The sequence below is a fragment of the Nesoenas mayeri genome (genome assembly GCF_963082525.1).
Source record: "Nesoenas mayeri genome assembly, chromosome: 3".
Taxonomy (NCBI): Eukaryota; Metazoa; Chordata; class Aves; order Columbiformes; family Columbidae; genus Nesoenas; species Nesoenas mayeri.
In genome coordinates, this window is record NC_137544.1 from 108,489,245 (window position 1) to 108,512,876 (window position 23,632).

At 51.9% G+C, this 23,632-nt stretch overlaps 1 protein-coding gene across 1 annotated transcript in view; it reads right to left on the bottom strand.

The window, feature by feature from the left end:
• Positions 1–507: 507 nt before the first annotated feature.
• Positions 508–23,632, bottom strand: part of LOC308038945 (phosphofurin acidic cluster sorting protein 2-like) — a gene marked incomplete at both ends in the record, with an annotated part of 99,580 nt that continues 76,455 nt past the window's right edge. Inside the window, 24 exons of the mRNA XM_080341901.1 lie at positions 508–623; positions 723–836; positions 1,036–1,259; positions 1,421–1,562; positions 1,665–1,707; positions 1,807–1,849; positions 2,197–2,229; positions 2,592–2,694; positions 3,544–3,654; positions 3,748–3,902; positions 4,218–4,324; positions 5,148–5,252; positions 5,377–5,509; positions 5,633–5,763; positions 6,061–6,132; positions 6,469–6,562; positions 10,368–10,519; positions 11,163–11,222; positions 12,018–12,098; positions 13,137–13,228; positions 13,383–13,545; positions 13,735–13,860; positions 14,233–14,322; positions 23,229–23,316. Coding sequence (XP_080198027.1) covers positions 508–623; positions 723–836; positions 1,036–1,259; positions 1,421–1,562; positions 1,665–1,707; positions 1,807–1,849; positions 2,197–2,229; positions 2,592–2,694; positions 3,544–3,654; positions 3,748–3,902; positions 4,218–4,324; positions 5,148–5,252; positions 5,377–5,509; positions 5,633–5,763; positions 6,061–6,132; positions 6,469–6,562; positions 10,368–10,519; positions 11,163–11,222; positions 12,018–12,098; positions 13,137–13,228; positions 13,383–13,545; positions 13,735–13,860; positions 14,233–14,322; positions 23,229–23,316 — 2,578 coding nt within the window. The remainder of the gene's footprint in view (positions 624–722; positions 837–1,035; positions 1,260–1,420; positions 1,563–1,664; positions 1,708–1,806; positions 1,850–2,196; positions 2,230–2,591; positions 2,695–3,543; positions 3,655–3,747; positions 3,903–4,217; positions 4,325–5,147; positions 5,253–5,376; positions 5,510–5,632; positions 5,764–6,060; positions 6,133–6,468; positions 6,563–10,367; positions 10,520–11,162; positions 11,223–12,017; positions 12,099–13,136; positions 13,229–13,382; positions 13,546–13,734; positions 13,861–14,232; positions 14,323–23,228; positions 23,317–23,632) is intronic.

Consider the following 23,632-nt stretch of genomic DNA (forward strand, 5'->3'; position numbering starts at 1 on the left):
GAAGCTGCTGAGGCTCAGCCCTACAGGGCAGGGCCAGGCACAGTAGCATGGGGCTGGCAGTGGGGCTGGCAAGGGGCAGTATGGGGGTGGTGGGCTCTGCTCAGCACCTGTCCCCTGTCTCCCAGGCAATCCTGCTGGCTCCAGCACCATGGAACCTGCCTGGGCCCAGCCCAGCTGGGCCCCACTGGCTGGGGAGCTGGGGAGAGAAGGGGCCAGAGCCCTTACTGGGTCCCTGCTGGCTGTGCCAGCCCTCATCCCAGGCTGCTGTTGGAGGTGAGGGGAGGCAGGTGGCATGGTGCCCTGGCTGGTGTTGGAGGGTGCATGGACCCAGTCTCACTGGCCTCACCTTCAGAGGTCTTGGCCCACACAGGGGGCGGTGCAGGTGTTTTATCTCCCTCTGCAGAGCAGGCAGGGGCTGGGCCGCAAAAGAGAGGGGACAAGAGCATGTCTCTCTCCATCTGCTCCTGTGACCCTCTGCAGCTCCATCCCAGGGCTGCTCTCCACTTCTCACACACTCTTTGAGTAGCCGAAGATGCCCACAGGGAGGTACTTGACATGCGTTGGCCACTGTGCTGCCAGCTGGAAAAACTTCACGTCATTCCACTCTACCCCATCTATAGAGACTGAGAAGAGAGCGTATGGTGAGGCGCAGCCCCACCACGGGCAGCCTGGACTGCTGGGTCTGAGACCTCCAGCCCCATGGGGCTTGTGCCTCCCCTCACCTCGCAACATGGTGTTCTGGTGCTTGGCTGTGCAGATGAGGCGTGTGATCCCTTCAATGACTTGGCTTTTGGGCTCCAGATCCTTCTCTTTTGGTTTCTTGCTCAGGAACATCACTGAGGGCCAAGGACAGATACGACCAATGTTACGATGTCCCCACCTGGCCCTGCGTGGGAGCCCTCACCCCAGGGCTGGCTGCACTGACTGGCCCCTGCTGGGGTGTCTCAGCCTTGCCCTCCTGTGGGCTCCCCGCACCCTTTTAGCAATAGATTGTGGCCCCACATCCAGAGAGCACCCAGGGGTGGGCTTGGTTACCTTTCTTGTTTTTCTCCTTGGTGACCACTGTCATGGCCATGGTGCTAGGGGGCACCAGCTCCCCTGTGCCAGGGATGCGGCTGACCTGGAGTGAGCGGAAGTTGCTCTTGAGCGTGTTCTTGATACCCGTCTCCCGCTTCTCGCCCTCCTTCTTCCTGTCCAGCCCTTGTGTTGTCCAGTAGTCCACCTGCAGGCCCATCACCTCCACACCAGGGCTCAGAGACCTGGGCAAGATGGGCAGCACCATGCAGCACACAGATTCTGTCCTTGCCGCTCCCCATAGCCCAGCTGCAGCCTGCTCTGGGAGCATACTGGCCCAAAACACAGCACCTCAAACCCTCCCACCCCAGCACCCACTGCCTCAGACTGCATGGGGCTTCCTTACCCAGCACCCGAGAGGCCACTGCTGACAGACGGGGAGGGTGGTGGGGTGCTCACAGTCTCCTTGCCATAGGGGGATGCTCCACCAGTGGCTGGTGCTGAGCTCAGCAGGGAAGGGGTGCAGACTGTAGCATCATCCGAGTCCACTGTGGAGGAAGAAGGTGGGTCGAGGTGGGGTCAGGGACACCAACAAGGGCCTCCCCACAGCAGAGAAGGGAGCCAGGGACTGTGAGCCCTCAGGGACTCACCAGAGGCACTGAAGGACTGCTCCACCAGACCCACCTTCACCACCTGCAAGGACAGACAAGTCTTGAATCCCAGCATCAGCAGGGCTGTGTTACCCCTCTCCATCCCAGCCCAAATTGCCTGCTGGTCCCTCAATGCACTCACCCCCACAAAGGGTACAAACTTCTGGCAGGAGTCCTCGTCGGGGCTGCACGAGAAAGAGAGGCTGGTCAGGGTCTGGGAGTGCTGACCAGCAAGTGCCTTGTAGCCTGGGGACCCCCAGGCTGGAAGGGGCCAGTGCTGCCTCATGGCCACTGGGACTCTCTCCTCTGCCCTCCCTTCCCATGGGATTCCCTGTCCCCCGCATGGCAGCACAGGGCACACTACACAAGGAGGCAAGGTGTTGGCCCCTCCAATGCTGGGAGAGGGTTTGCATGCGGGAGGGTAGCCCTGCCCCGCTTTGGGGTCACGGCTCCTCTGCACGGCAAGAGGGATGGACGTACATGGGGGGAAGGGAGGAGGCCAGGCAGCGGCACAGCAAGCACAAGCCAATACCTGATATAAAAATCAAAATAGAGACTTCTCTTCCTTGGGTGCCAGAAACCAAGAGAAGGGAGAGGTGAGAGTGCAGCTGGAACACGAGCGTCAACCCCCAGGCAGCACCATGCTGGCTCACAGCCCCCAGCCCAGCCCAGCCCAGCCCTGGCAGCTGGTCCCCACTGTGGGGGCTGCCACAGCCAACAGCTGCTGGAGGGGCCGAATGCTCCAGGGGTGGCAGGGGATGGCACTGCAGGCCTTTCTGTGTGGAATCCCAGCTCCCCTCAGCACCACATTGCTCGCTGGGGAAGTAGAGTGTTGGTCCCCGGTCCTTCATTCGCTTGTCCCCCATTTCCCACAGCCCTCTCCCAGGCACAGCCCAGACTGGGGCTGCACCTCAAGGCCACACTCACCTCTTCTGCTTGTAGGTCAGCATGGCTTCAGAGATGGGGAGCTGGTGAGAGAGGCTGGCTCCAGCGATGAACTGGGTGACACGGCCTGCAATGTCCACAGTGTCTGTGGGCACAAAGAGCAGTGAGACACTTGGTGACAACCGGGCTTTGTGAGCAACCCCCAGTATCAGTGCAGGCTGGTGGATGAAGGGATTGAGAGCAGCCCTGTGGAGAAGGACTTGGGGGTACTGGTGGATGAAAGATTGGACATGAGCCAGCAATGTGCGCTTGCAGCCCAGAAGGCAAATTATATTTTGGGCTGCATCAAAAGGAGTGTGTCCAGCAGGCTGAGGGAGGTGATCCTGCCCCTCTGCTCTGCTCTGGTGAGACCCCACCTGGAGTCCTGTGTCCAGCTCTGGAGCCCTCAGTACAGGAAAAACATGGACCTGTTGGAGAGGGGCCAGAGGAGGCCACAGAAATGATCAGAGGGCGCGAACAGCTCTGCTATGAGGACAGGCTGAGAGAGTTGGGGTTGTTCAGCCTGGAGAAGGCTCCAGGGAGACCTTATTGCAGTCTTTCAGTACTTAAAAGGGCCTGATAAGAGGGATGGGGACAGACTTCTTAGCAGGGCCTCTTGAGACAGCACAAGGTATAACAGTTTTAAACTAAAGGAGGGGAGATTCAGGCCAGACACGAGGAAGAAATTTCTTGCAATGAGGGTGGTGAAACACTGGAACAGGTTGCCCATAGAGGTGGTAGATGCCCCCATCCCTGGAAACATCCAAGGCCAGGCTGGATGGGGCTCTGAGCAATCTGATATAGTTGAAGATGTCCCTGCTCACTGCAGGGGGGTTGGACTAGATGAGCTTTGAAGGTCCATTCTGATCCAAACTATTCAATGATTCTAAGACTTGGTGGCAACTGGGCTCCCCGCTTCAGGGCACTGCTGGTCCCAGCCTGCCCTGCTCCTCACCTGCGATGGGTGGCTCAGCCCTGCTGAACAGCTCCCGCCATGCTGTGTCCAGGAAGAGAGTGCTGTATTTGTTATCCACTGAGGCCAGGTACTTGGCCAGAGGGTGAGAGCCTGCGGGTGAGAAGGGCCATGTTGGCTCCAAGCTGGGGAGCCCAGGTTGGTTGGAGAGGACACCCCTGGGGCTGGGCTTGTGGTGGCTCTCACCCAGTGGCACAAGCAGGAACCGAAGGTAGTTGAGCCAGTCAGGTGTCTTGCTGGCCAGCTGCTCCACAAAGAAACGGAGGACAATGCTCAAGTAGCTCTGATCCCCTGCCACTACCACCTTCACTGGCGGAGGCATGTGGGAGTTACAGTTACAGCTGCAAAATGGAGAGAAAAGGAGACCATGAGGGACAAGCTCAGCAGGTGGCTCTTGGGGCAGGGCACGTGCTCAGCGAGGCCAGTCAACCCAGCATCAGAAACCCACTGCTGACCATTTCCAGCTTGCTGGGAACTGCCATTGGCACAGACAGCCCTGAGATTGCCCAGCTCTCCCCAGGACCTACACCTGCTCCTATAGTTGTCATGTCCACAATCCCAATGGGTCCTAATGAGCCCCTGGTGGAGCCAGGGCCTTTCCCAGCCCTTCACTGCAGTCACAGGGAGCTGCCAGGCTGAGCCCAGGCTGTACTCACTATCGCTGGATGCGGGAGACGGTGGTGTTGAAGGCTGCTTGGATGTCCGCCACGGAGCAGGTGGATACGACCAACTGCTTGTGCGCCTGGAGCTGCTCACTCACGTACTGCCAATGCAGAGAGCTCAGGTTAAGGCACACTGAGGGGCCATAGCTGTGCTGGCCAGCACCAGCCCATGCTGGTCCCTGTGCCCCCAGGATAGAGATAGAGTCTCTGTCCCCACCCATGCCACGCGAGGAGGCTGAAACCATCGTGGCTGCATGCCTGAGCATCCTCACTGCTCCCAGCTCCATTCTTGCCTTTAAACACAGCAGTCTTTAGCCTGTGATGGGCAAGGGCAAAACTGTCCCAAGAATGAGGCTATTATCTTTGAGATAAAGGGTCCAAGGACCCTCTGATTTAAATCCTGCATCCCACAGCAGGGCCCACTCTTGGCGCAGTCCTTCTCTGCTCATCCCCTTCTCTTGCTCTCTCCCATTGTGGCACTCCAATATCAGGCTAAACACGAGGAAGAAACTTTTTACACTGAGGGTGGTGAAACACTGGCCCAGGTTGCCCAGAGAGGTGGTAGATGCCCTGTCCCTGGAGACATTCAAGGCCAGGCTGGACAAGGCTCTTAGCAACCTGATCTGGTTGAAGATGTCCCTGCTCATTGCAGGGGGGTTGGACTAGGTAACCTTTAAAGGTCCTTTCCAACCCAAACTGTTCCATCATCCTATTATCCTATCATCATTCTGTGCCTTTTCAGATGTCTGTGTGCAGCTGAACAGTGGTAAGACAGGCTGTCATGCCAGACAAGGGGGCTTAGAGGGGAGAGGAAGGCAGAGCTGGCACCAGTTTCCCTAGGACATGCTGCCATGGTTGGGAGAATCCCCTGGGACACTGCTTACAGCTCCTCCCATGCATTCAGCTCCTGTCACGCCTACTCACCTGCCCCTGCCACTCAGCAACATTCACTAGCACGATGCTCTCAGGGAGCTGGTCATCTGAGACTAGGATCTGGTTCAGCTGATCGTAAACAGACTTTCGGGGCACCTATGACAGCATCATCACAAAAGTTAACCCCAGCTGGCTGCCTTGGCTGCTCTAGCCATGGCTGAAGGCCTGGCAGGGCTCTTGAGTGAGAAACCTCCAGATGAGGTGGCTTCCAGAGCCTCACCTGGGTACTGTGCCATGAATCTGGAGAGCTCTCACTGTCCAGGCTGCTGGCGCGGCCACCCTGTCCCTTTGAGCTCTGCCGGTCCTTCACAGAAGTGCTGCGAGGACGCCACAACTGCTTGCTCTCTGCCTTGCTGTAAGTGAGAAGCAGGAGAGATGACACTGTTGAGGAAATCCCATCTCCACCAACCTCAACGCACCCCAGGGAGCCAATGTGGGCCCCGTCAGCCCTGGCATGGGGTGCAGACCCACCTTACCTGGGAGACACAGCACCAGGGAGCTCAGCTTTGGTCCCAGGTCCCAGCTGGGCCAGCTTGTCCACACTGCCCTCCCTCATGGCAGCATCTCCGGGGGACAGCCGTGAACATGGCTCCTCTGTGGCCAGCTCCTGAGGGATACACACAGTCACTTTGCACACACTGCTCTCCCTGCCCTGCTCCCTGTGCACATGGGTGCACCCATCCAGGATAGACCTGGTGGCCCTGCTGGAGAGCCAAGGTTGCAGGGCCTTGAAGGGGTTGAGCTGCATCTCCTGCAGACCCTAACCCTCCTTCCACTCTTGCTGCTCTCCAGCCCAATCTATTTGTCTTTCCAGTCCTGCTCCCAGGCTGGCGGGCAACCAGAAAGCAAGGTGAGGCATACAGTGGGGTGCAGCCCCACTCCACATCCTGTAGCCTGGACTCACCAGTGCAGGGACCTCCACTCCTGGCTCCTCCTGTGGTCGCAGTGCTCCTGGCTTCCGCTTGTCTGCCTCGCCCTGAGGAACAGGGAGTGGGGTCAGAGCAGGATGAAGCGTCCCAGGTGGGGTGGCTGCCAGTGACCAACACCTGTCCTCACAGAACACATGCTCCCGCAGGGAAGCCCAGCATCCCCCTGGGACCGATGCCCCCCATCACTACCTGTCTGCCTGCACTGGGAAAAAGAAGAGGAAAGAAGGGAAGGAGCAAGCCCAGGCAGATGTTGCCAGAAGCTGTGGGCACAGAGGGAGCTGCAGGCACTGTGGGGTTGATGGGCTGGCTGGGGAGGGAAGGGAGCAAGAGGTGGAGGTGGTGGTGGTGGTGGTGGTGGTGGTGGTGGTGGTGGTATAACTCACAGGGCTGCCCGACTCTTGATCCTGCCCTTTCTGGCTGTGCAGACTGCCGATCTCAGTCTGGGAACCAGAATGAGAGACTCCCTCAAAGAAACGCCTGCAGAGAAACAGACAGACGAACAGACGGACAGACAGATAGATGGGAGAGAAAAAGGCAGGAATAAGAGAGGAACAAAATCACCATGATCTCAGCACAACCCCACCAGCCTGTCCTAAGCACAGAGCACCATGGGGAGGTCCCCAGTGGGACACAGGGCCAGACACCCAAGTGTTCAAGCACCTCACAGGTTAGGGACTGCCAGCCCCACACACCATGGTTTGCTGCAGCAATGCTGGGTGCAGAGACAGGATGGTGCCACCAGGACTAAACCTGTGGCCCCTGTGAGTTGGAGGCAGCATCCCTGTCTCTTAGACAACAATGACTTCTCTCTCAGGTGATCCCCTACCACTGCAGTGAAGGGTGAGGAACTGTTGCCCCATCTCACTCGCTGACTGCTGTTTCTGAACATTTCCAGCAGCAGCTTCCATATTCCCTTTCTGCTTTCCCCTTTCCTGAGGCTCTGAAGACCACAGTATGGCACACAGAACCACACCCCATGTAATGCAGCAGCACAGCAATGTCTTGTTTTGTTCCCCACCACTTAAATTTGCCTTTTTTTAGGTCTCTGAGCTGACGTTTTGGTAGAGCTGCACAGTTCAACTCCAAAGCCCTCTTCCCACATCACAGTGGGCAACACAGGAATTCCTTGGGACAGCAGGACTGTCTCTGCCACCACAGCATGAGCTTTCACCTTCGTTTCCCCTTTTTCCACCCATTGTTTATTTACCAAGGACCCCCTCCACATGCTGTGGGCTGCTCAAAGACCAGTCTTTAGGAAACTAACAGTCTCTATCACCAGATCTCACTCATCAGTTTTCCCAGGACCCTTGCAGAAACTGCACCCCATCTGCAACATGTGACTTCCCTGCAGGAGACCTGAGCCAGCTTCCCTCTAAGTTGTCTCTACATACTTTCTCACTAACTCCCAACTCTCCTGATTTGCATGGTGTGCAGGTGGGGATACCAGGTTGCAGGTTTCCAGGGATGGCCACAGAGGTGTAGAATTTAGAGCAGTTCTTCTGTTAGGACTCTGTCAGGGTTTCCATTGTTTTCTATTGTCCTCATCTGGATATATCTGCAGGGCACCTACAGACGTCTGAACGTCTACTCCTTTTACTTTCTTTCTAACTTGTTTCCTCATTTGTATACACCACGCTGTGTTGCCAGGCACAACAGTGTTTGTCAGGTTCTTTGCTTTTACTGCTCTTACAAGGACATTTCATCTCAGTAAATGATGGTCTGCACCACAGAGCAGCTCTTCAGCAGCAGTGTTTATACATTGGCTAGGAGAAGTCAAAGCTCAATTTTCCTCACTGGCTCTGTGACCAACTGCTTCACATGTTCATTTATCAAAGCTACAGGTTTAGAGTTGGTATTGTGGCCCAGTGGGACATTTTCTCCAGGTCACACAGGGCTAAATGATGTCTCCTGTTATTAACATACTTCTGCTCTCTCCATCTCTCCAATCTCTGCTGCAGGATCTCAGGCATTGTCACCACACTGTACAGACATTACACTTGCCTTTTCACAGATGGAAATTTCAATCCATACAGACCATGTTAATAACTTGAGTCAAACCAGAGAAATACATAAGTTTTCTAATAATTCATCCCTCCATCCAGCATCTCTCCGACACTCCTCTGTACTGTTCAGTAACCCCACCAGAATATGACATACCTCTGGGGCCACTGGCACCTCAAAACAGTATCTTCATCCCCTCCTTTTTCTTAGACATTGGATGCATCTAGATTGTATGCACTTGATCTAGCTTTCAACATCCCACTTAAATGGTTCTGTCTTTCCCCGTGGAAGCTGTGTCTGTTTCTGCCCTCTCCCACTTGCAATTCAGAAGCTTTCATCCCTAGAGAATGTGTCACACTGAGCACAGAGCTCTTCTGCAACTCTCAGCTCTCCCTATTCCACAGTTTAAAATCTCTTGTATGGGCTTGAGTCGGAGTCTCAGCAGGTTGAGATTTAGGTAAATTCCAGCCCTTCTGCATAGCCTCCTTCTGTTTGCAATGAATTAGCCTCCTGTTCCCTACCCATTTTCCCAGTCACCTGTGGAGCCATTTGCTCCTTCACCTCTGATCTTCAATCAAAGGCCTGTTGAGGTCTTATTTAACAGCCTCCATTCTAGGTCTAGTTTCGCCCCAGTGCAGAAGCAGCCTGCTGCATGGCCACCCTGGCTGATCAAAAGAATGGCGATCTGCCCCCAACACCACTGGCCCAGCCCAGGGCACCAGCCATTGCTCACTCTTAAGGATTACATTAAAGCCTTCACAGGGTCTAGCAAGGCTGCCTATGACAATAAACAAATCCAGGGTAAGGATCACATCTTGAATTTACAGGCTGGACTGGAAGGTCATCACCAGCTGAGAAGGCTATGCAGGGTCTGGAGACCATGCAGGCTACACTGAAGACCTTGGCAGCTCCCACATCTCCTTAGAAAAAGTACAGACCCAGTAATGTGAATTCAGGGGGTACACACTCAGCACTGTCAGAAACTGAGACACTAGAGAATAAACCAAGCTAGGTACACATGAACAGGCTGAAAACCAGTCCAGGGCCCACTACCAGAGACAGCAGCAAACACCCAAGGAAGACTATACAGGCAGGTATAAGCACAAACCATCACTTTACGATGCTCTCCCAGTGACCAGATGTTTGCAAGGGGGCATCTGCAGGTACAGGGTGAAGTCTTATATTTAAATATCCTTACTAGACTTTTCTTATAGTTTACAGAGTTTACATACATAAACAATTAACTGATAACAGAAAGACCTTTATTTTTCTCCAACAGCATCTTTGTTTCTTTAAAGCCTTCATTAGGAGAACATTTGGAACTCCTTTTGAAGTGCAAGTAGACCACCTAAGCAGCTCCCCCTTGCTCATGTGTCTCCTGTCTCCTTCACAATGACTTGTGTGTTTGTGGAAGACAACTTCTGTCACGTTCCTATTTCTTCCTAGGGGTTCCCGAATCTAGCAGATTTAATTTCAAACAGTTTGCCTGTGGCAGACCAAGTCTGCTACCTCTGCTAAGTACCTTCAGCAGGGATTCCAGCTAATCCAAATTATATTTAAATACTGAACTACAGAAACAATAATGACAAGTAAGCTTGGTTTAACTAGAAGAGATCGAACCCAGCGCACTGTGAGGCAGCCATGGAGAAAGATAATAAAAGGCAACTTTCTCACAAAAGGACAGCACAGAAACAGAACAGTCATGAGCAGAGAGGCCAGGTAAACACAGATCACTAGAGACCTCTGTGCCAGGTCAATAGTGCTTGGCAGAGCAAGTCAAGCCACTGGGTGCCTGGGGAATGAGGTGAGGAACATTGCTGATGGTTGCTAGTCACCTGTCTCCACAAAGGGTGGGAACACAGCATGCAGATCTTGTAGGGACATAAGGACTGGTCCAAGGAGTCACAAAGTGCTCAAAAGACAGGCATGCTTCAGTATGGAGAGCCTTGAGAAAACTAGGACTGTCAGCAGAAAGATATGAGAGCTGGGAACAGCAGGGGTTTAGATGAAGTAGGTATTCTTCCAGCAGATCAGTGTCAGATGCTGAACTGGCAGGAAATTAAATAAGACTAAATGTGAAGGAAGCCAGGTTTAATGGGCAGTTTTGAGTTTATTAAACAAGATATGCAAGTGATGAGCTCAGTGGTGCCAACAGAATATGGTGATGGGCGTGGACACAAGATAATGCCTGCATTAGCCCAAGCAACAGAATAGTGTCACAGGGCATGCCTCTAGGTCCCACAGACTGTGCTGTCAGCCTGTGACTCCCTGCAACCCTTACCTTAGGGTGGGCTTGGGTGTGCTGTGCACACTCTCATTGTCCTCAATCTCCGGGCCACTGTCACTATTGTTGCACTCTTCCAGGCTGTCATAGAGCAAGCCCAGGTCTTCTTCCACCTCCTGGGTCTGGTCTACAGGGTCAGAGTCCAGGACCTGTGGGACCAAGTCCAGAGGACAATTAAGAGATACGGAGTCACCTGCATACCTGGCTAGGCACATACAAGCTCCCTCCCAGCCAAGAGGCATACCACGGAACTGTTCCCACCTCAGAGAGCCAAATCCAGCCTGTGGAAGAATCAAGTGACACTGTCATTGGGTCAAAGGATGGTGCCACAAGCACGACATCTGAAGGAGTCTCAGACACCCATCATACTTACTGGGAGAGTTAAGACACCTGGTAGGGACCTCCCCTGGCTGTGCCACACACTCAGTGCAGGCTCCAGGCTCCCAGCCAAGGCCAGCTGCCTCCAGGCTGTTAGCCTGCTCTCAGTTGTGAACAAGATTGCCCCTGCAATGCCAGCTCCTGGGGCAGAGCCAGGGTATAACAGCACCCCTCTTCCCCTGGCCTCTCTCCCTAACAGGAAGGTGGTTTCGATTTGAGCACTAGACTCAGAGCCACCCTCCTGAGGCAGAGGGCTTTGGAAAAGCCAAGCCCCAGCCTATGCCATGTCTCACACCATCACCCCTGAGCACCTGCAGCTCATGTCCTGTGCTTCCAGTGAGTGGGAACCAGGACTCTGACACCTACATGTCTGCAAGAGACACTGCCAGGTGGGGCAGCCTTCCTGTTTCTTACCTCCTCTGTCACTTTAAACCTCTTCAGCAAAGCCACAAATTTCTGCTTGAAGTTTGGTTGCTAAAACAAAACAAGGAAAGAAAAAAAGATCAGCAGAACTAGCAAACCAGCTTCCCAGATGACTAATATTCAGGCTGTGGTTGCTCTCTTTAACATGCTGTCGGCTCCTTTCTGGATCCACAGGCCCAAGGTCAGCTATGATGTCCCTTGCTCTTTGAATTTCCTGGAGGAGTTGGACTAAACCTAGACTCTTCAAGAAGCCACTGTATCTGGGCATGAGGGAGGGTTCAAAGACTCAGACTCTGCTACAGGCTGGAATAGCACTTTCTCTCTATTTAAATCGCCTTTCTCCCGAGACCATCTGGTTCAGGGATGCTGCCTTCAAGCACAAAAAGAGAGGGGACAAACTCTGGAAGAAGGTGCCCAGGGACCTGCAGGGTTGAAGCAGATGGGGAGATGCTTGGGGAGCAGGAGCCTGGCAGAGTAGCTTCCCCCTTCTGCTGACAGGCAGAAGAGCTGCTAATGGCTCACTCTTCCTTGTGCTAACTTTCCCCTTCCTCAGGGACGGAAAGAGAACCATGTCACAGCAGCAAGCCAAAACTGTGTTGCATGCAGATCATCACTGACTGGGAGCCAGGCTAAACACAGTGCAGACCATGAGCTGCTGTACAGCTCTGCACAACAAGCTGACTCACTAATGGCAAGAGGTTTGCACCTTCTTCTCAGAGCCCAAGACTCTCTTCCCTGCTCTGCATTAGGGTGAACATCCCCCTCAAGCCCCCTTCACTCCTTGCAGGGAGGTAAGGAAGTGAATCCCTTCCATCCCTTTGATCATGTTGTAAATGCTAATGTTACTCTGGTCATCGATGTTGTTCGGATCATTTTCCTTCTAGCCTTCTTGGTTTTCCTCAAGTCATCCTCTTCATCAAACAGATCCTGCAGGCAAAAGGTCACAGCACATCAGAGCAACTCAGAGTGCAGGGAGCAGCATCTCCTAGAAATTCTCCCATTCCACACTTGCCTCCTATTTTGAAAAGCTTTGGTACACTGCACCCCCAAAGTCTTGCTTCTCACTTCTCCTACCTCTTTCCATGCAGCTTCTCCCTCCTTAGCATTGTCCCCCAACAGACCTTCTTCCCCAGTGCCTTTGTCCCCAGGCCTCTCCAGGCAAACATGTACCAGCAAGATTCAGAGAAGAGACAGCAGTTTTTCTCTGACAGTCCTTGTTACAACCTGAAACTCTTCTCTCTGCACTCACCAGCCTCCCTTGTGACCCATGAGTTGTTCTCCTGCTCACCCATCTCCAGGGTTAACTCAAAGGGCACAGCATCTGAGCTCACAAAAAGCGTTCTTACGGGGATCAGCCTCAACAATACACACAGCTCTCAGAAACACAGGGTCCTGACGTGTGAACCCAGCATGATGAGACAGGTTATTTGGAGGATCCTGAACAAGGGTTTGTCCCTGTGCTTGATCAGCATGCTACCACAAGTCTTTTTTGGCCTTGAGTGTAGGCACCACAACAAGAGGACAGCAAACAGCAGTGGCACAGCTCATCACAGAGCTGGGACAGGTCTGACACCTCTGACCATTTTCAGACCCAGACTGTACTTCTTCCTAAAAGATCTATCCTGTCTCAGAGAGGGCAGCTCCGGTCCATCATCACAGGGAGATGGGAGAGAATCATGGTGCAAGGTGGAGGGGGCTCAGCAGGGGTTTTGCGCTGCAGAACAGGTGGCTCCAAGAACACATGGGTGATACCTACAGCTCTCCAAAGTCCCTTGCCCCACCACGGATTTGACAGCAGCCCACAGTTCTTCCTGCTGTCAGATATTGGGGCTCTCTACCCTCTGAAACCATGACAAATGTTTACAAGGAAGACGGGAGGGTTCAGCATGATTGAGACCCTCAAACTCTGATTCTTGCTCCAGAAATGGGAACAGGACATCAGCCACCCTGCTAGGCCTCCCTTACCTGACCCTGCACAGCATCATCGCTGGCTTCCTGCTCCGAGGAGAAGCTGTCATCCTCTTCTTCAGAATAGTTATCAATGTCTGGGGAGCGATCTGAAAGCAGAAAGTGCAGATGCCACAGCTAAGCATGATGTCTGTCATGACTCCAGTGAAATGACTGGTATTGCTGGCAGGTGCTTGGGGATGCACTCTGTCACCCACGTCCTATTCCAAACATTTGCCTTCAGATCTGTGAGTGCTAACACACCTGAAGCTTTGATTTTAGGACCTGAGGGGACGCTCCCATCCTCATGGTCAATGGGCTGACTGGACAAAGAGTAGATGCTGATTTCAGCCACTCGGATGTTTGTGTCCTTCATGTTGCTGTGGAGACCCAGAAGCTGCCCGCCATCTGTCGGGTGCTGCATCACCTAGGCAGATAGAAAAGCCCCTGCCAGGGTGACACAATGACAGCTGGCAGCCCACCCCCTCTGTCTTATAGTTAGCCAACAAGCCAGAGCACTCACAGCACCCAGAGCCTGCCAGTCAGCCCAGCTCCTTTCCCAGCACTGGTATGGGGAGGCCATGCAACGGTCCCCTGTGTTCCCAGCACCCTGTACCTCGGCCATGTTAATGATGCCCACTGCAAGGGTCTTGTAGCCCAGGATCGTGCGGTTCTTGTATCTCTTCCTCCGCTGCAGCATGATCTGCAGTTTGTTGCCATCTCTCTTGAGGAAGTGTGGGTACTGGGGAAGTGAAGCACAGGGAAGATGAAAGCACAAGGGCAGGGCTCAGCACGACACACAGGTAGAAAATTCATTCTCAGTGCTGATGTACAGCAAGATCTGACCTGCTGAGCTTTGAGGCACCCCTCAAGGGCCACCTGCACTCTGCATGATCCTTCAAATCTACATTGCACTGCAGAACAAACCCTGGAGCAATAGAGCAGCGCACCAGCAGCAGGAATCTGTGGTGTTATGATCTGAGCACGGGCAACCACAGGAGGCCCCTCCTCAGAGGCTGTCCCCTTCATACTGAGCCCTCAAAGCCATGCTTGCCAAGAAATGCCAGTGAAGGGAGCACTAGGGAGGCCCAGGGGAATAGGCAACACAAGGTACCTGCAGTGAGAAGGTAAGCTCCAGCTCGGTCTCCATCAGGCCACCAGGAGGAAGGACGTATTCATTTGATCTCAGGACTCGCTTTGAACCCTACAACAAGATTGGTAGATGCACACAGCTAAGCTGGAATGTCTTGACCACAGACTCCACTGCACCAAACACACAAGTCATAGTATCATAGAATAGTTTGGGTTGGAAGGGACCTTCAAAGGTTATCTAATCCACACCCCCTGCAATGAGCAGGGACATCTCCAACTAGATCATCTTGCTCAGAGCCCCATCCAGTCTGACCTTGAGTGTTTCCAGGGATAGAGAAGTCAATGGTGTTCACAGTCCACAAAGAAAAAGACTCTGTTCTGTTCCACCTCGCAGAGCCACACACCAATCAATGCTTTGCAAAAGCCTGCAGTTTCTCCTGAGCTGCCAAAGGCCCCTTTTCCTTGCCCACCTGCCAGGGAGCACTTGCTCTTCTCAAACCTGCTCTGCTTAATCTGTCTCCTTGCACCTGGAGCCCACCAGCTGCTGTAGAAGGGCACACTGCTAGAGCCAGAGGGAGCCATGCAGGGGAAGGAAAGGCTCCCAACACACTGCCTAGCCAGGAGAGGGACAGGTCCTGGAGCACATCTCTGCCTCACAGCAGATGGACCCAGTGCAGACCCCTGCCCAGGCACAGCTGGCAGGATGGTTCTGCTGGGACCAAGGCAGGATGTCCCAAGGAAGCACTTCCCTTTACTTCTGTCCTGTCTTTACTATCTCTATGGCTTGGCTGCTGACAGAGACACTAAATGACTCAGGAGATGAAAAATGCACTCTGCACACACCAAGCTTTCTTGATCACAGGGTGGCATAATGCACAGTTCCCCACAGAGGGACCATGTCCTGTCCACTGACTGTGTCCTCACAGGGGTGTGGGACTAGCTCCAAGTATAAAATAGCTCATGGCGGTTCCTCACTCTCTCCTGTCTCCCTGTGAATAGGCCAGCAAGCTAAGACATTGATCTAGGGAGACAACAGGATAGACCAGTACAGCTGTTCTTGCAAATCATTTATTATTGAATCATTGAATCATAGAATATGAGATTGGAAGGGACCTCAAGAATCATCTAGTCCAATCTTTCCTGGCAAAAGCACAGTCTACACAAGATGGCCCAGCACCTTGTCCAGATGAATCTTAAAAGTGTCCATTGTTGTGGAATCCACCACTTGCCTGATGAGATTATTCCAATGGCTGATTGTTCTCACTATGAAAAATTTCCCTCTTGTGTCCAATTGGAATCTCCCCGGGAGCAATTTGTACCCATTACACCTCATCTTTTCCATTTGACTCCCGGTAAAAGGGAGTCTCTGTCTTCTTTGTAGCCACTCTTTAAATACTGGAACATGGTGATGAGGTCTCCCCTAAGTCTTATTTTCTCAAGGCTGAACAAGCCCAGTTCTCTCAGCCTTTCCTCATATGGCAGCTTCCCAGTCCTTGGATCATCTTTGTGGCCCTTCTCTGGACCCTCTCCAGCCTGTCCACATCTCTTTTGTACCAAAACTGAACACAATATTCCAGGTGCAGCCTGACAAGCACTGAGTAGAGCAGGATAATGGCTTCTTTGTCTCTGCTGGTGATGGCCTTGTTGATGCAGCTCAGTATCCTGTTGGCTTCCTGTGCCACAGCAGCAGCACACTGTTCACTCGAGCTTGCTGTCCATCAGGACCCCCAGGTCCCTTTCCACAGAGCTGTTCCCCAGCTGGGTAGATCCTAGCCTGTGCTGCACTCCTGGATTATGTTTTCCCAGGTGCAAGACCTTATACTTGGCCTTGCTGAACTTCATAAGGTTCTTCTTAGTCTACTCTTCCAGCCTATTTAGGTCTTTCTGCAGGGTGTCTCTCCCTTCCAAAGTGTCCACTTCCCCACTCAGTTTGGTGTCATCAGCAAACTTCATCAGGTCCCTTCCAACACAAACCTTCCTATGATTCTATGATGGCTTTTGCAAGCACTCCTTAATTTAAACTGTGAGAAAGTGAGCAGATGGGTCAAAGCTAACCAATTAGGCACAACAGTCCAAAGGAAGTGGGTCCCACCTCATACATCTTGCCACTTCGCAGGACCCCATTGCATCTCTCTACCCTTCCCAGCTTGATCCTGACAGATGCTGTGGCCAGACCCTTCAGCAACTTAGACAAATCCTAGATTTGGCTAAGGTTAAGTGAGCTTAGAGCTTTGATGAGGTTAGAGCCCCCAGCTCTTCAACTCCACTGCAAATCTAACAACAGCCCCAGAAGTCATGACAAGAGCATGCAGGTGACGCCATACAGGAGACCACAGCTACATCCCCTCTGCAACCAAAGAGAATGGCAATGGACATAGTTGTGTTTCAGCATCAGCGAGCACCAGGGAAGCTTGCTGATGGGAACTTCAGCAGGGTCCAGCAAACCTGGGTGGAGCTGATATAAGGCCTTCTTGTACCTCTGTTGCTTGTGTTACCCATGCTAGCAAGGAAAAAAACCAGAAAAACAGTAAATGGGAGGCAAGAGGGCTTCCACATTTTGCAATGGTACAACATTACATTACATTACATTACATTACATTACATTACATTACATCTCCTTATGTGAGAGAGTAACTACAACGTATCGAGTACTGTCCAGGGATGGATGAGGAGCGAATTGAGTGTCTATGGGTGAGAATTAAGGGGCAGGCTGGTAGGGGTGATACTGTTGTGGGTGTCTATTACAGGCCACCAGATCAGGGTGAGGAAGTTGATGAGGCCTTCTACAGGCAGCTGAGGGCAGCCTCACAATCACAGGCCCTGGTTGTCATGGGGGATTTTAACTTCCCTGATGTTTGCTGGAAGGACTACTCAGCCAGCCAGCCACAGTCCAGGAGGTTCCTCCAGTGCACTGACAATAGCTTTCTGATGAAAATGGTGGATGAGCCAACTAGGAGAGGAGCACTGCTGGATCCCATCCTCACTAACAAGGAGGGTCTGGTTGAAGCAGTAAAGGTTGAGGGCTGCCTTGGTTACAGCAACCATGAGATGGTGGAGTTTAGGATCTCATGTGGCAGGAACAGAATACTTAGCAGAACCACAACCCTGGACTTCAGCAGGGCAAACTTTGGCCTTTTCAAGCAATTGCTAGGGGAAATCCCACAGTAAAGGTGGCCCAAGATAGTTAGCATTCAGAGACTGCTTGCAAGCTCAAGATCAGAGCATCCCAACATGTAGGAAGTCAAGGAAAGGAGCCAGGAGACCTGCTTGTATAAAAAGGGAACTGCATGGCAAGCTCAAGTGGAAGAGGGGAGTTTATAGATCATGGAAGGAGGAGCTGACCACTTGGGAAGAATAAAAGGCTGTTGTCAGAGGATGTAGGGAGGTAACTAGGAAAGCTAAGGCCTCTTTAGAATTAAACCTTGCAAGTGGGGTCAAGGATAACAGAAGGAGCTTTTTCAAATACATGGCAGATAAAATTAACACTAGAGGCAATGTAGGCCCACTGATGAATGAGGTGGGTGCCCTGGTGACAGAAGATACAGAATCACAGAATGACAGATTCACAGAATCACAGAATGTTGGGGATTGGAAGGGACCTCGAAAGATCACCTAGTCCAATCCCACCGCTGGAGCAGGAACACCTAGATGAGGTTACACAGGAAGGTGTCCAGGCGGGTTTGAATGTCTCCAGTCTTCAAAAAGGGCAGAAAGGAGGACCTGGGTAACTACAGACCGGTCAGCCTCACCTCCGTCCCTGGGAAGGTGATGGAACAACTTATCCTTGGTGCCATCTCAAGGCATTTCAAGGATAAGAGGGCTATTAGGGGCAGTCAACATGGCTTCACCAAGGGGAAGTCATGCTTAACCAACCTCATAGCCTTTTATGAGGACATAACGAGGTGGACAGATTATGACAAAGCAGTGGATGTGGTCTATCTTGAATTCAGTAAATCATTTGGCACAGTCTCCCACAGCATCCTCGCTGCTAAACTGAGGAAGTGTGGACCGGATGATCGGGTAGTGAGATGGACTGTGAACTAGCTGAAGGAAAGAAGCCAGCGAGTTGTGGTCAATGGGGCAGAGTCTAGTTGGAGGCCTGTATCTAGTGGAGTGCCTCAAGGGTCGATACTGGGACCAGTACTATTCAGTATATTCATCAGTTACTTGGATGAGGGAATATAGTGCACTATCAGCAAGTTTGATGATGACACCAAACTGGGAGGAGTGGCTGACACACCAGAAGGCTGTGCTGCCATCCAGTGGGACCTGGACAGGCTAGAGAGTTGGGCTGGGAAAAAATTAATGAAATATAACAAGGGCAAGTGTAGAGTCTTGCATCTGGGCAAGAACAATCCCAGTTTCCAGTATAAGTTGGGGAATGACCTATTAGAGAACAGTGTAGGGGAAAGCGACCTGGGGGTCTTGGTGGATAGCAGGATGACCACTGTGCCCTTGTGGCCAGGAAGGCCAATGGCATCCTGGGGTGTATAAGAAGGGGGGTGGTTAGTAGGTCAGAGAGGTTCTCCACATCTGGAATATTGTGTCCAGTTCTGGGCCCCTCAGTTCCAGAAGGACAGAGAACTGCTGGAGAGAGTCCAGTGCGGGGCAACAAAGGTGATTAAGGGAGTGGAGCATCTCCCTCATGAGGAAAGGCTGAGGGAGCTGGGTCTCTTTAGCTTGGAGGAGACTGAGGGGTGACCTTATTAATGTTTATAAATATATAAAGGGTGAGTGTAACAAGGATGGAGCCAGGCTCTTCTTGGTGACAACCAATGATAGGACAAGGGGCAATGGTTATAAACTGGAACACAGGAGGTTCCACTCAAATATGAGAAGAAACTTCTTCTCAGTGAGAGTGACAGAACACTGGGACAGGCTGCCCAGAGAGATTGTGGAGTCTCTTTCTCTGGAGACATTCAACACCCACCTGGACACATGCCTGTGTAGCCTCATCTAAGTGTTCCTGCTCTGGTGGAGGGATTGGACTAGATGATCTTTCGAGGTCCCTTCAAATCCCTAACATTCTGTGATTCTGTAATTACATTTCTCACTGACACCAAAGCAAAGCTTTAGCAAAAACCTCCTTGCTTTTCAAGAGGCCCAATCTGAGCTATCTGCAATACTGTTCCCAACAATAGTGCAACGTAGTGAGGCTTTCCTGTAAGTGGTCTCCCTAAAACTGAAAAGAGACGGTGGAGCTGATTCCCTTCACCACCCATGAGCTTTCCTGGCCAAGAATGCACTGAGTCTTCCTTCCTGAACTCTTCTTTAATAAGAGATCGTAGGTGGTCACTCTGGCAGTGACCATTTACTTCAGCACATTTAGCATTTGCTGTTTGTTGCAGAGAGATTATAAACCAAAAGATTTGTTCATTCATCAAACCACACATACTAGTGCAATCATTCTTCTTGAAGATGCTGTTTCTGGGGACACTACGTTTCACTAAATGGATGGGACTCACATATGCCATAGGAAATACTGATCACCTTCTGGAGCAAACCACAACCCAGCAGAAATGACCACTGTTCCAAATAACAGATTAGAAGCTAGCACCTGGAGGCTACTACCTGCCTAACAACAACAGAGAGTTAAAAAGAATTTGGGATTTCTAATAAGGTTGATACAAATCTCATGAGGTTCAATAAAGGCAAAAGCAAAGTCCTTCCCTAGGACATCCTGTGACTTTGCTGCCTGGGAAGAATCCAAGACAGCAGGACAGGCTCTGTAGAAAGGGATAGGGGGTAACCCTACACTGGTGTCAATGCCCAGTTTTAGGTACAAATCTGTCCTGATGGGTCTCATTTAAGACACAGGGTTCAGGCAAGAAGAGCATACCAAAGCTGCAAACAGTTATTTAGAGGGTAGCTGGGATTGCTCAGGCAGAAGAGGAAAATCTTACAAGTGGTTGCAAAAAGATTAGAAACAAAGCATGAGTGAGGTTTAGACAGAAAACTCTGTATATACCTTCCATGCACGGCAAGAAGGAGCAAAAAAATCCAAGTTCCTGCAGGGAGCAGGACCAGGGCATCAAGGAGGGCTGGCAAAGGCAAACGAGGTTTTCAGCCTGGCCTATTCCGTAGTACACATTGTGGTCTACAATACAGAGCTGCCAGCATCATCCCTCTACAGCAGCACCCAGAGTTGAACCTGAGCCACCAGTCACATCCTGCCAGCACCTTGCAGGAAGATCTGCATCCCTCCCACAGCACCTGTCATGGGAGTTCAAAGTTCTGGGAGTGATGGGGCTTGTTTTCGTCTTTCTTTGTTTCCTCTATTCACTGCTCAAGACTAGGTGTTCCTCTGCCAAGAAGGATTACTATATTTCCCTTCACATCATAAACAGTTATGATGCCAAGAAAGATATCTTCACCTTTATGGAGCTGAGCCTGTCACATCTGAATCTCTTAATGCCATGCTGAACAATCCACAGGAGGAAATGCTCTATGACCTCTCCAGTCTTTTAAAACAAATAATGATGGGTAGAGGTTTAAAAATCACTCAAGTGATATGAGAGTAAGTCCATTTTTCACAGTAGTTCTGACTTTATCTCACTGGAAGCCACTGAACATTAAATATTCAAATCAACTCTGGGAAATGGTTATGTTCTATAGACAATGAAAGCTCCCTTAGTCTTTTGACAGAGGTCTTTTCAGATGAAAGAGCAGATAACAGAACACACCACACTTGGAAGCTGTTTTTTAAGACCAGAAGGCATGATCACTGTGAGAAGAAGATCAGATATTCCAGACCAGCTTACGCTATCCTTTGGGTCATGTACGTTCATTGAGCAGACTGTCTCCAGTGCTGGGGCTGTTGTATTGCTGCCAGTCCCACTCAGGCAGGGTCAGAGCTTTGTTTCCATGCAACCTGCCTTTCAGAGCAGCAACTTCCTGATGGGCAACTAACTTAACCCAACGGAGCTGCTCCTGAAATGAGAGAAAATACAGTTCCCCTTTCCACTAGTCCCCAGCTGTCCCATTGGAAACCTGCAAGTCCTCCATAAATTACATGCATCGGCTGTATCCATCCAAAAGATGGAAATGGCAACACTTGCTGGGCAGCCTTCAAACAGCATCTTGCTAGCATGACTCATCTGTTACCTAGGAGAGGAGCAGGAGGGACGGATCCATATGAGGCCATTCTGTAGGTAGGCTGTGCTTAAGCTGCCTACCACTTCCATCTGTCTTCCAGGAGGGCTCAGCAGTCCCCAACCCTGCCAAGGCTGCTGGTCAGGCAAGTGGAAGCAGCCTGTGGAGGCACACAGGTACAGCTCACTCCTACAGTGAGTGCTGAGCCACAGGCTAAACCAGGCAGAAGCATGCTCCTCCAGTTTCCTTCAGCTTTGCATGAAGCCTACACCAGCGTGTCAGCATGCAGCCATGGGTATGTGGCCACACAGAGAGGGGGCGATCATGCTTAGATTAAGACCCTGAATGCAGCCTCTATTCACTGGCAGGGAAAGGAGTCTTGTAGTGAAGAGCCCCTGTGGCCTCAAACAGTCACTACTAAGGCCTGTGACTTTTGCCAAGAGGGTGCAAGGTTGGCCTGTGGCAGGGATGGGGGTGATCAGTTTGAAAGAGCTGGAGTCCCACTGCACAGTCTCTTCTACAGTCTCATATTTGCAGCACATGAGAGACGGGGCAGTTAAGGATGTACATGCTCAGCACACAGCATCCCCAGCACAAGGTGGCTGCACAGGAGCCCAAGGTTCTCCAGTCCAGAGAAGCACAGACAGCTTGGGCTGACAGTGCAGGAGATAAAAGGAGTGAGGGATCAGCCTAGCCCTCCCAGCCACGTGAGACCCACAGCCGCCAGCTGGCTCCCAGCCCCCAAGTCCTGTGCTGTTGTCACCTGTGGCCCAGCCTTGATTGCTCCTTCATGTCCAGGGGCCAGGTAGCCCCCCTCCTGCCAAAGAAGGGCAACAGGTCTCAGGGCTGAAAGCTCTCCTCAACGGCACCATTGAGACACTGACCAACAGTGTGTGGACCACAGCACCTTCCTGTCGTCCTCACTCCAGACCCCAGGTTTCAAACATTTCACTTTCAGTTCCTTCTGCACAAGTGAATCAGGTCTGCCACGAAGGCAAACTCCAGCTCCCAGAGCTCCACTAGTACGGCAGCTTCCAGCACTAATCCAGGATTTAGATCCTGATGTGCGCAGCACAAAGTGCACTGTGGGAGCACAAAGCTCCCACCCACAGCTTTCAATGGCATCAGCAGCTTTTTTGCCTGCTGCCCAGAATGAAGGACACCAGCATCTCAGCTGGGTTAGGGGAGCTATGGCAAACACAGCATACTCAAGAGGCATCTTGCTTCCATGCTGTCCCTTGGCAGGTAGAAAATAAGTGCCTGCAACTACAGGGACCCATCTCTTCACCACCAGCTACAGAAAGGTAGGGGGAAGATATATATTCTAGGATGGGGGCAAATTCCCTCTTCCTTTGGTGACAAAGATCCTCGCCCCTCCCCTTCCTCTGCCTGGTTCAGAGCAGAGGCACCAGGCCTAGAGAGATGCACAGAGAAAGGGAGGGGACAGCAGATGCAGCAGTGAGATCACATAGGGTGCAAGTGTCAGCAGAAGTCATGCACAGAGCCGCTGATCCCTTGCATGCTTCCCATCCCACCTTTCACTCCCTGTGGAGGGGATCCAGATGGGGGCAACACCCAGCATTGAGCCTGTTTAAAGGGTTGGGAATGGTGAAGTAGGGGATGCCAAATTCTGAACAGCAGCTTGAGAGGAAGGCCTTGGCTGAGGTAGGCAGGGAAGCAAGATGCACTATGTCCTGGTGCAGAGGCCTAACCAAATTCATTCCTGACATAAACCAGCACTGAGCAGCTTTCTGCTGTCCCTAGAACATCATTCCCACCTGCCTGAGAGCCAAAATCCACCTATGGATGCTAACCAAGACATAAGCAAGGGGTGGGCACAAGGCAAGTGGCATGCAAACCAGCACTTCACAGAGGGCACAAGGATGGGCTTGCTGCTATCAGGCAGCAGCAAGGAAAGGAGCCTACCTGAATCTTGACAGCAATAAGAATGGAGCTCAGGTCTTTGTCCAGCTCTTTCAGCACTGTGAGTTTCTTCAGGCGGAGGCTGCAGAGCCTGTAAGACAGAGAGAATGGGACACATTCAGGCACCACCATCCCTGGGGCCCTGCCACATGGTACCCGGTGCTCAGAAGACAGCCTAGATGCTTGGCCCAGCCGTAGGCACAAGCTTGGCGGAGGAACACTGGCATTCATGTGCCACTGAGACAGGCCATTGGGAAAAAAAGGAAAGAAGGAAAATTAACAGAGCTAAAGCAGGCTTAAAGGATTAGCATGCAACAGGAAGTCCAACAGCAGGCCATGTGGTAAAGAGATCCCTTCCCAAGTAGGCCTGTTGCCAGCTCTGCTTAAATCTACCTTGGTCACAGCGC